Raw genomic sequence first — 12,332 nt, 5'->3', positions numbered from 1 at the left:
AATAGAGTTGGATGTGTGACGAGGCACGTTGTCTTGTTGGAAGTATGGCCGACCATTCCCAGAGTATTACCACATTGTCGGTAGAACACTATTGTCTTGAATGTCAGGGTACACCTCATGGTTCTTGTCACTAAACCAACGGACCAAGACCATGCCACGTAATACATCCCCAGATCATAACAGAACCCTCATCATACCTAACCGTTGCACAACACACTTAGGGAGGAGACGTTCCCCAGGATCCTCCACACGCAGGTACGTGAAGATGGAGTGTTGTGATTCGTCACTCTATAGAACGTTCTTCCATTGCTCAACTGTCCAATGAGAACGCTCCTTGCACCATTATAGACGGGCCGTTACAAACTATGGCTGACACCTCCCAGGGTCTGCATCTTATGTAGCATGGTTGAAGACCTGATCCATTTAACTCATAGGGGTGTTCACATAGTTCTGGTACGCCATTGTATGTCCATAAATAGCACATCAAATTAAATGTGATACAACAGTGACAACTATATCGGTAGCGGGGGATATGGTGAAGGGTTACTGCGATTATTTCAGCTGAGATACAGTATGCAATGAAATGACGGGAGAAGAAGAATCCTGTGACATTTGGATGGAATAATTAGCCTCATCTGTCTTGGAATTGTTAACATAGCGCTGCCTGTTCGTGGCGCTTCCTGTTTTCGTAATTACCATTCTGAGTGAGGGCATTAACATTCTCAGAAGCTTGTGATAATGACTTGTATACTGTAAAACGCTGGCTAATAAGATATTTACATGTCATCTGTTCGCTCCTGCAGGGGGAGCGATCATAGAGACAGACTCATATAGTGTTGGGAATCGGGGAAGGGGAGGATCTTGGGTGTCAGATCCAAACGCACCGTCGTCATTTTTACTCCTCCGCGACCGACCGATTTTGTACTTTAACCCTTTCCAATCCACTGTCTGACGTCTGAAGACATTATGATGTAAGGCTGTACAGCTCCGATGTTGGAAGATGTCAGTCGAGGTTCTCTTACTGTATATTGCCAGCCTCTCTGCTGTCGGAGCCTATCCAACGTGTCACCTCATGCAATACTGGCTTTAGCCAGCAGATAGCGCCATTGTATAACGGCAGAAAAAGAGTAAGCCCCCTAGGAAAACCAGGATACAAAATGGATTGGAAAGGGTTAAAGACCAAGCAATTTTCATTGTCAAATTGCAAAAGACATGACTTGGTAACATAGCCATTAGACAAGGGCTTTTTTTTTCCGGACCGGTTGTATATTTTAATGGCTCCATCCTGGGGTACAAATAATACATTGAAGAACTTTTATTACATTTTTTGGGGAAAAATGGAAAAAATGTTTAGAAATTCTGCCATTGTTTTTGAGTCTGGTTTTTACAGAGTTCACCATCCAGTAACAATAAGGCAGAATTCACACAAATATATTAGCACAGTTTACTACCTGCAATACGCAGTGAATAGAACCCATGGATTTCTGTGGGTTTGTTCACATAAGCGTATTTTGCTTACACATTTTGACAAATAAAATAAACCGCAGCATGTTCTATCTCGCTTGCACGTGCGCAGGGAAGGAGGACATATTGAAGTAATTACACCAATTGCCCATTTTAATGATTGGGATCGTTTTTTTTTTTTTGGTGCGCACAAATTCACACGTTGTGCACACGCACAAAGTACAGTAAAACACGCACATGCACGTACAAATACGAGAGGAGTTGTACTTTTTATGGGTTCTATTTTGAGGCGCATGTCACCTTTTATTGCATTTCTTGGAAGACGGACAAAATAAAAATAGCAATTCTGGCAATACTTTGAAAAATTATTTTTACAGCATTCACCAAGCAGGATAGATGTCCAGGTTCCTCCCGTTGCTCTCCAGAGCTCCAACGTGCTTCTTGCAGTCCTCGCCCACCCACAGAAGATCACTTCCTGGTTGTGGGATTCATAAATCCCACCTCCAGGAATCAATGTCTCTGATTGGTTCTTGAGCGCTGCTCAGCCAAGCAATGCAGCGCTCAATGAACCAACGCGATGGCTGTGATTCGTTCATCCAGTGCTATATTGATTGGCTGAGCAGTGGTTGAAGAACCAATCACAGCCAACACGTTGTGGAGGTGGGATTTATGAATTGGCTAAGTCGCGGAATTGATTGGCCAATCCATAAATCCGTTAAGTGTCTTTTTTTTGTGGGAAAAAATGTGTATTTTTTTTCTTTAAATCAAATTTTATTGAACTTTTTTTGCTGCTTTTTTTTAGTCCTTGAAGGGGACTTGAAGATGTGATGGTTCAATCTCTAGGATAGTACACTGCATTACTTATGTAGTGTATTCTACTTAGCCTATGACAGCAGCCTATTAGACTCAGAGGCGGGGTCTAATAGGCTGAGTTACATAATAGACATGGAGGCCTTGGTCAGGCTCCCAGCTACTATGGTAACCCATTGGTACCTTTTGATTGTACCGTGGGCTGCCGATGGATGACAGAAAAAGCTCCCGCCGCCTGTCATCTGCTAATTTGTTGTAGTTGCTATTGATTGTGGCATGTAAGGCATTAAACTATGGTTTCTTCCTGGATTCACATGGGCGTATATCGCTCGGGTTTTCACGCACGGCTGATATACGCTGACCCTCTGATGCATTGGTTTACAATGCATCAGTTAACATGGGCGTATTTCCGTGGTGTAATTGCACCCGGACGGCCAAGATAGTGCATTTCGGCAGGGTGCTTTTACGCCGCCGCCGGCTGCATAGACTCCTATGTGAACCTATGCTAGCTGCCGGAGAAGAGAGGTGGGAGGGAGTTTAGCAGTGTGACTGCTAAACTCACACCCGCTTCCCTGCTCATGTCCGCCCCTTGCTGGCTGTTTGCAATGGGAGGGGGCGGGAGCTTAGCAAATGAGCATGCCCAGCGGGCAGAGAAAGTGCGGTATAATACTCCGATATGTGCTCAAAAAGCCTTGTTTAGGCCAACTTCACACGCCAGAGAAAATTGCGAGACGCACAAATATTGTGCATATATGAACCCCATTCTTCTGCATGGGTCATACACATGAGCGATGTTTTCCCGCATATCTTGTGCGGGCTCTTGCAGCGCTGCACCAATCGCTTTGAATGGGGCCGGCGGCAGCAGCGCACCGTGTGCTAGGTCTCCCATTGAAAACAATGGGAGTAATTCCGCGATCTTCAGCCGCGGCAGGTAGCCTCAGCGGACGATCACAACTCTTCTTGGCAAGCGTGATACCGGGCTGTGTTTCACGGACAATATCGTGCTTGACCGTGTGAAGTTAGACTTATAACACTAAAAAGTTGCGCTGAGGCTTGCGCAAAAACGCATATGCCCATGTGAAGCTGCCCTATCAAGATGTATGTGCAGCTTTAAAGACCATTAGTGAGGTCAGTATAAAGGCATATTGCGGTCACAAAGGGGTTAACGGGGACATTACTACCTTAAAAAATAGCAGTGTGATAATTCACTATTCTTGCTGCATCCCATTTCTGTTTTCTCATTCTCAGTCCGACCCCCCCACACACTTTAAAAAAAATCTGTTTTATTTATTTCCATGACGACAGAGCTGCAGGAGGGCTTGTTTTTTGCGGGACGAGTTGGATTTTTCAGCGGTACCATTATATAATGTGCTGGAAAACTAAAAAAATGTAAGTGAGGAGAAATAGCAAAAGAATGCCCTGCGCTCTTCGGGATGGTTCCTCTTACAACATCCATGGTGCAGTAAAAAAACATTTGTGTTTTTGCCTGCGACTTGTAGTTTTTATTAATACCAATTAACGACTTGGGACTGTTTTTTATTCAGTTTTTTTCTTAGATGTGTGGAGACCAAAAAAGCTCAATTCTGACATTGAATACCATTTTTGCCGTTCACTATGCAGGATTAATAATGTGATATTTTAATAATCTGATCTTTTGTGGATGTGGTAATACCATTTTTTATTTTTTGAAGCAACAACTGGGGAAAGTTTTATTTTTTTTTCCTAAATTTTTAATCGTTTTATTTTTTTAACAATTAAAAAAAATCTTTATTTTACACCTTTCTTTAGTCCCCCCCCCAGGGGACTTGAACTTGCAGTCATTTGATCACTCATACACTAGAAAGCCAAATCATAGCATTGTATCATACTGTATTCTGACTGGCAATCTATCATCAGAATTCATTGGGTCTTCAATCTATCATTCATGGCAGCCCTAGGGCTTTAGAAGGCCCCACGCTGCCAGGACAACTGAACGGCACCTCACAATCCCATCAGGGGAAGGGAGGGTTTCAGGACCCCCAAATGCTGATTGCGGCATTTATAGGGTTAACAACTGAGACCACCACTGATCCTGAAAATAGGGGTCCCATGTCCCTCCTCACTGGTGAAGGCTCACTGCACCCCCCACAATAAGGAGTTGACTAAATGGAGCAGTGGTCGCACATGTGCAGTGCCACTCCATACTTTTTCAGTGGGACTGCCAGAGCTAGCCAAGTGTTTAAATTGAAATGAGTGGCGTGGCACTGCGCGGGCGCAACCATTGCTCCATTCCATCCCCTCCTCACTGCGGGGAGGAAGGGGTTTCCATGACTTATAATACTGATGACTTTCCCTTAGGATAGACCATCAATACCAGATTGATGGGGTCTGATGCCCGGCACCCTTGCAGGAGCTGCTGTGCGCTAGAACAGGCACAGCTCCATACACGGTGTAATGGCCTGGAATGGTACTGCAACACTCTTGCATTTAATTCAGTAGGACTGAGCTTGCATTACCATGCCAGGCCACGGCACAATGTAAGGAGCTGTGCTTATTACCTAGAAACAGATCCTAATGGTCCTACTTTCAGGTCATTGGCAAATTACCATAAGGCTTTGGAGCAGGTCATTGACGGATATGGAGGTCTGATGATTGGCACTGGGCATCCACGGTCCGTTGCTTCTTCGTGGTGCACCTTTGCTCCCCATAGAGTTCAATGGCTCCTCGCGAAGAGCATTTCTGGCCAGATGGCTGTGTGTCCTTGCCGGTCAAATAGGAAAGAGCAGAGACAGCAACTTCTATGGCACACTGAATGCAAGCATGTACATACCCCAAGGGCTGGTGAGGTCGCTATGTGGATTAATATAGGGTGAATGTTCTGTACAGTTCTGGTCCTTTTTTTTAACCTCTTAGTGACCAGCCACACAGTTTTTTTTCAGCAGCCACTAAGGGGCCTTAGGCTAGGCTGCCATGTTTTTATGGTGGACTAATCTAAGGTCTGTTCAGGGAATCCCTTAAAGAGAAAAGCCAGGTTCCTGTTGTCAGATGACAGCTGGGACCCCGCACTCATGTGTGGAGCCATCCTTAACGTAACATTGCAAAAATGAAAAAAATTGCAAAATAGGCCGGTCACTAAGGGGTTAAAGACCTGGTGGCCTGATTTGCATAGTTTCTTATCCGTGGAATTCTTGTCAAAACTGTAAGTGGATCCCATCAGAGAATAGTAGGAAAGTCTATAAAAACGGGAACAAACTTTCCAAAGTGGGTGAGGATCAAAGAAGGGAAGTACTCAAAAACATGAAAAAGTAGCAGAGCTCCGCCCCCCCCCCCCCACCCCCCGATGTGCAGGTGATCACAGGATGACAGCTCACAAACTTGTATGTATTCAATAACATCAGGCGATACCAGTAGAGGAAAATAGGAAAAATGGCAAAATGGTGAAAAATGACCCATAAAAATCAAGATCAACATAAAAGAGTCCCGCAGGAGAAAGGAAGAAATGATATTATGCTTTTCGGTGCTGTCAAAAAGTAAATGGACAACCATGTTATACTGTACAAGTGGGGGTCCACTAAAGCTGCTATCGGAGTGCAGGACCTTCCCTGTATGCCGTATGCCCTAATCAAAGACCAGTTTAAGGACCAGCACTCTGGACAGCTGCCCAGGGCCCACCAATTTAAAGTATTATTTAGCAGTATATGGTGGTATACTTTGCAAATTGAATTGTAGTATTATATAGGAGCTATATGGAGGTATTATGGGGATGGTATATAGCAGTATTCTCTTGGCACTACATGGCGGTATTATGTTGGCTGTATATAACATTATTGCCTTGACACAATATGGTGGTGTATTGTGGGCCGCACATGACAGTCCTGTCTTGACACTATATTGTGGTATTATTTGGGCTGTATATGACGGTACTGTCTTGACACTTTATGGTGGTATTATTTGGGCTGTATATAGCAGTACTGTCTTGGCACTATATGGTGGAATTGTGTAGTCTGTATATGGCAGTGTAGTTTTGGCACTGTATGGCAGTATTATGTGGGCTGTATATCATAGTATTCAATTGGCACTATGTGGTGGAATTATGTAGGCTGTATATGGTAGTATTGTCTTAATACTATATGGCAGCATTATGTGGGCTGCATATGGCAGTATTGTCTTGACACTATATGGTGCTCTGATGTGGGCTGTATATGGCAACATTGTTTTGGCACTGTAGGCGGTATTTTGTGGGTTGTATATGGCAATATTGTTATGGCACTATTTGGTGGTCTTATGTGAGCTGTATATGGCAATATTCTTTTTGAACTATAGGAAGTATTAAGTGGACTGTATATGGCAGCATTGTCTTTGCACTGCATGGCAGTATTAATTGAGCTGTATATGGCAGTATTATGTGGGCACTGTATGACCGTATTATGTGGGCTCTATATGGCAGTATTGTCTTTGTACTATTTGGCAGCATTATGTGGGCTGTATATGGCAGCATTGTCTTGCCACTGCACGGCAGTATTATGTGCGCTGTATATGACAGTATTGTCTTTGCACTGCATGTCAGTATTATGTGGGCTGTATATGGCAGTATTGTCTTTGCACTACATAGCAGTATTAAGTGGGCTGTATATGGCAGTATTATGTGGGCACTATATGACCGTATTATGTGGGCTCTATATGGCAGTATAGTCTTTGTACTATATGGCTGCATTATTTGGGCTGTATATGGCAGCACTGTCTTGGCACGGCATGGCAGTATTATGTGCGCTGTATATGGCAGTTATGTCTTTGCACTACATGGCAGTATTAAGTGGGCTGTATATGGCAGTATTGTCTTTGCACTATATGGCAGTATTAAGTGGGCTGTATATGGCAGTATAGTTTTTACACTACATGGAAGTATTAAGTGGGCTGTATATGGCAGTATTGTCTTTGCACTATATGGCAGTATTAAGTGGGCTGTATATGACAGTATTATGTGGGCTGTATATGGCAGTATTGTCTTTGCACTATATGTCAGTATTAAGTGGGCTGTATATGGCAGTATTGTCTTTGTACTATATGGCAGTATTAAGTGGGCTGTATATGACAGTATTGTCTTTGCACTATATGGCAGGATTATGTGGACTGTATATGACAATATTATATGGACTGTATATGGCAGTATTGTCTTTGCACTATATGGCAGTATTAAGTGGGCTGTATATGACAGTATTATGTGGGCTGTATATGGCAGTATTGTTTTTGCACTACATGGCAGTATTAAGTGGGCTGTATATGGCAGTATTGTCTTTGCACTATATGGCAGTATTAAGTGGGCTGTATATGACAGTATTATGTGGGCTGTATATGGCAGTATTGTTTTTGCACTACATGGCAGTATTAAGTGGGCTGTATATGGCAGTATTGTCTTTGCACTATATGGCAGTATTAAGTGGGCTGTATATGACAGTATTATGTGGGCTGTATATGGCAGTATTGTTTTTGCACTACATGGCAGTATTAAGTGGGCTGTATATGGCAGTATTGTCTTTGCACTATATGGCAGTATTAAGTGGGCTGTATATGACAGTATTATGTGGGCTGTATATGGCAGTATTGTCTTTGCACTATATGGCAGTATTAAGTGGGCTGTATATGGCAGTATTGTCTTTGTACTATATGGCAGTATTAAGTGGGCTGTATATGACAGTATTGTCTTTGCACTATATGGCAGGATTATGTGGGCTGTATATGACAATATTATGTGGGCTGCATATGGCAGTATTGTCTTTGCACTATATGGCAGTATTAAGTGGGCTGTATATGACAGTATTATGTGGGCTGTATATGGCAGTATTGTTTTTGCACTACATGGCAGTATTAAGTGGGCTGTATATGGCAGTATTGTCTTTGCACTATATGGCAGTATTAAGTGGGCTGTATATGACAGTATTATGTGGGCTGTATATGGCAGTATTGTCTTTGCACTATATGGCAGTATTAAGTGGGCTGTATATGGCAGTATTGTCTTTGTACTATATGGCAGTATTAAGTGGGCTGTATATGGCAGTATTTCTTTGTACTATATGACAGTATTATGTGGGCTGTATATGGCAGTATTGTCTTTGTACTATATGGCAGTATTAAGTGGGCTGTATATGGCAGTATTTCTTTGTACTATATGACAGTATTATGTGGGCTGTATATGGCAGTATTATGTGGGCTGTATATGACAGTATTATGTGGGCTGTATATGACAGTATTATGTGGGCTGTATATGGCAGTATTATGTGGGCTGTATATGGCAGTATTATGTGGGCTGTATATGACAGTATTGTCTTGACAATATATGGTGGCATTATGTGAGCTGAAGTTATGTCAAAAAATAAAACTGTAAAAGGGGTTATGGGGGGGAAGTACTCGGCTTATTACCCAGAGTCTCTTTTTTCAATAAAACAAAATGAAATAGAATTTGTACAAGGGGGTGATGTGAAACGGCCCTTATAAACCGTCAGATGACAGAAAGACCCCTTACTGACATGCTTAGCCCATGTAACCTGTGGGCACTTTACAAGATGTTTGGCTTATCTGCTAGTAGAAGCTGGTGGCCAATTTTGGTTTCCAAACGTAACAAAAAAGCCAAACTTTCTAGAACCGCTACATGTTTAATATCCCCAATCTACGACCTGTTATTAATAAATGGCGGATTACATCTGGAATAGAACATCGGAATTCCCTTTCAGAACATTTCGGCGAACCACTACTTGCCCGTTTGCTCTGCAGACCGGCCGCACTTGTTGGAGCCTTTTGTCCCTTTTTTATATATACACAAAAATGACCTTTTACATGGAATCCCACGAGGCCGCTCAGCGTTACCGATAAGAAAACCTTCAGCAAATTCTTTTTTTAACTCTGACTTTTAATTCAGCCTGGGACGTGACCCACCGAACTCAGAAACGTTTGGGTTTTTACAGTGAATTAGTGCAAACTCAGCACAAATCTTGGTCTGATTTAACAAAACAGTCGTGTAATAAAAACCCCACGGCATGCTCTACTTTTTGTGCATTTACGCACCAAAGGTCCCTATAGAAGTCAATGGGGGGGGGTGCACATATGCGCACACAATAAAATGCATAATATGCTGCGCAATTTCGCTGAAAAAGTACATTAAAATACGCCAATACGTGCGCAAAAAGGCATCCTTCGTTCCTCAAAAATGAAGGTAACAGGACAAGGGGGCCACCACATGTCACTTTCCGCTCATAGTCACATCAGGAGGACCACTGATGCCCGTGCCTTAGGCCGTATATAGATGCCCAATAGTGAGTTCCTCCCCAGGAATCTCAGGCACAACTCCCATCACCCAGTATATGGAGTACACACAGCACGCACCTCGGATCGTGGGAATGGGCTAATTCAAGTATCTGGAATTTACCCGTTCGCGCGATCTTTAGTGCAGTATAGTCGTTCTGTATGGGTGAACATATTTACGTATACGTTTTTTCGAGTAACTGACTACTCAGGCGAAAAGATTCGGGTGGCACCGGGGGTGAACCGGGGGTTGCAGAGGGGAGTGGGGGGGGGGGGGGTGAGAGAGCTCCCCCCTGTTCTCCACTGCTACCCCCCACTCCACCACGCCGCCCCCCGAATCTTTTAGTCCGAGTACTCAGTTACTCGGAAAAAGTGGTGCTCGATTGCGAAATCGCCCTAAACGAGTACGTTCGCTCATCTCTAGTGCCTTGTAGTACTCAATTTTCCCTTTGTAAGTCATCTGCGGGGTTAAAAACTAAAGTGTAGCTTGCTAATTGTGTGGGAGGAGACCACCCATGTGATCAGGAAGACTAATGAGGAAAGCTGAGAGCCACAAACAGCACAGAGGATTTCAGGATATAACAGCTCTGACGGCGGCCGTTCAGATGACTTTACAAAGTTCGGCTTCGTTCACGCGGGTCGAAAACTAAATACGGAGAAATAGCCGCAATCGAGTCCCAAAACTAATTAGCGCTTTCTCGCCATTCCCACGAGCGTATCGCGTGAAAAATACACTGCGGCGCGGAATTCTGTCGGCCAGCAGAATGGCTTATGTTAGTTTAAATAGAGCCAGCTGTCATCTTTTCCGAGCGCCGACCGCAGGTAGACTCCCTCCTCCCCCCTTTTTTGCAGCTCCCGTAAGATAGTTTATGACCTACCTTTTGGTGCAGTGAGAAAAATCGCAGCCTGAAAATCGCCCATCTGAACGAATGCGTTGGAATCCAATGATCACACGGGCGCAATTTATGGCCGATGTGTTTACGTGGCTAAATGGCTGCGTAAGATCGTTTGTGTGAATGAGGCCTTCGGACCGCGCTGTGTATTCCATGACCTGAGATGGGGGAGACGCCGGCTGTTAGATCGCGGGAGACGCTGATGATGTTGCGTTATTACATTGACTTGCTTTGTCTTTGCACTGTCTTCTATGTTCTATGTTTCTCTGTCTTTACAGAGCAGCAGCGGGTGATGTTGCTGAGCAGCTCGCCCACTGTGGTCAAGAAGTACTTCCCCATCCCAGTGGAGCATTTGGAAGAGGAGGTCCGAATACGATCGGCTGATGATGGGAAGCTGTTCCGCGAGGAGTACAATGTAAGTGTGGGGAACGTCTTACATTTACTGCAAATACACAAGTGTTTGCGCTGGAAGAGCGCCAATTACAGCGCACCACCCGATGGTACAACTCCTTTTTGGTCCTACAACAATATGAATGGCGAAGGTGAGCGTTAATGCCCCCTTTGTGCAAAGGTTTTATCCCCCTGATCATATGACCATCATGGAGCGGGGTCCCCTCCTCCGGACCGCCTTCTATGTTGTAGAACTGAGGACTGCTGAGTGGTGCCGGTCTTGGTGGACTTTGTGCCGTCCTGTTACAATCACGTGAATGCCCATCCTGTATGTTTCCCTATGGCGGCTGATACAGGGGAAATGTGTGGCTGGTCACGGATTGCCCTGGAAAAATCAGCTGTTTGGGGGTTCCCAGAGGAGGACTTGGGGCGATCAGTTACTCACCCAATCCCCCACATGCTCAAAAGGGTTGGTGGAACCTTGGTCACAAGGTATCCCTATCCACAGGATATGCAGGGGATAGGGGACAACCTGCTTATCAGTGGGGGTCTCACCGCTGCACCACCACCAATCCTGAAAACGAGGGTCTTGTTTCCCCTCCGTCTCACTGCAGGTTTACTGCAGGCATAGGAGGACACGAGACCCTTGTTCTCGAAGATCACAATCGGGTTGGGTCTCTGCAGTAAGTTATCCTGTGAAGTGTTGCATTTGGTGTAAAGCCCTTATAGTGCGGACTTGTGGCCTTCTGCAGCTGCAGGGCTGTAAGGGACCCCTCATGCGTGACGGGATCAGGATGCAGCTAAACCCGCCACGGCGGAGCTCCACGCCCACATCTGCAGGTCTGACTGCGGCTTTAGATGCAGAATTGCAGGCAGGCTTTAAATCGCTTTCAATACCACATCAAAATTCACAGATAACCTGCAGCTTTGTCAGCAGATCTCGCCGCGGAGCGCCGTGCGGCCTATTCCGTCCCCTGTGCGACGTCCCTACAGTCACAAGAATAATCGGCTTTTTTTTTTCTTCCAGTCGTTGCAATCTGGGAACTTCCAAGGAACGTTTGAAGTCGCCAACAGGGAAGAGAACAAGGAAAGCAACAGATATCCCAACATCCTGCCCTGTGAGTCTTGTGGAACACGGGTTCACTTACTTATGTTTGCTGGCGATGTACACTTGGGGATCATCCAGTTATAAAAAGATCATTAATTTGTAACTATGCAGGATTTTTCAGTCACTTTTCCTAATAAAAGGCATTAACTCCCCCCTCCCCCGACCGCCCCTACTTCAGGCTCAGTACATCGTGGCGTTACCTGATCATCGCTTGTTGGTTAACTTGCTTGTAGTTTCCAATTATTGAATCCTTGGGGTGCATTCACAGGGGCGTATCTTCAGTCCATATTACATGCTTATGTTTCCACAATGCAGATATGCCTGTGTGCAGTGGCCTTAGCTGCGGCAGATTTGCAGTGAGGACTCCACACCTCTCTATGGATCTGCCGCAG

At 44.6% G+C, this 12,332-nt stretch overlaps 1 protein-coding gene across 1 annotated transcript in view; it reads left to right on the top strand.

The window, feature by feature from the left end:
• PTPRE (protein tyrosine phosphatase receptor type E) overlaps positions 1 to 12,332 on the top strand; it is a 189,013-nt gene that overhangs the window by 139,947 nt on the left and 36,734 nt on the right. Inside the window, exons 5-6 of the mRNA XM_066601224.1 lie at positions 10,721 to 10,857; positions 11,860 to 11,950. Coding sequence (XP_066457321.1) covers positions 10,721 to 10,857; positions 11,860 to 11,950 — 228 coding nt within the window. The remainder of the gene's footprint in view (positions 1 to 10,720; positions 10,858 to 11,859; positions 11,951 to 12,332) is intronic.

This window comes from Eleutherodactylus coqui, chromosome 4 (genome assembly GCF_035609145.1).
Source record: "Eleutherodactylus coqui strain aEleCoq1 chromosome 4, aEleCoq1.hap1, whole genome shotgun sequence".
Taxonomy (NCBI): Eukaryota; Metazoa; Chordata; class Amphibia; order Anura; family Eleutherodactylidae; genus Eleutherodactylus; species Eleutherodactylus coqui.
Note: the sequence above shows the minus strand (reverse complement) of the source record. Positions and strands in the feature narration are given on the sequence as shown.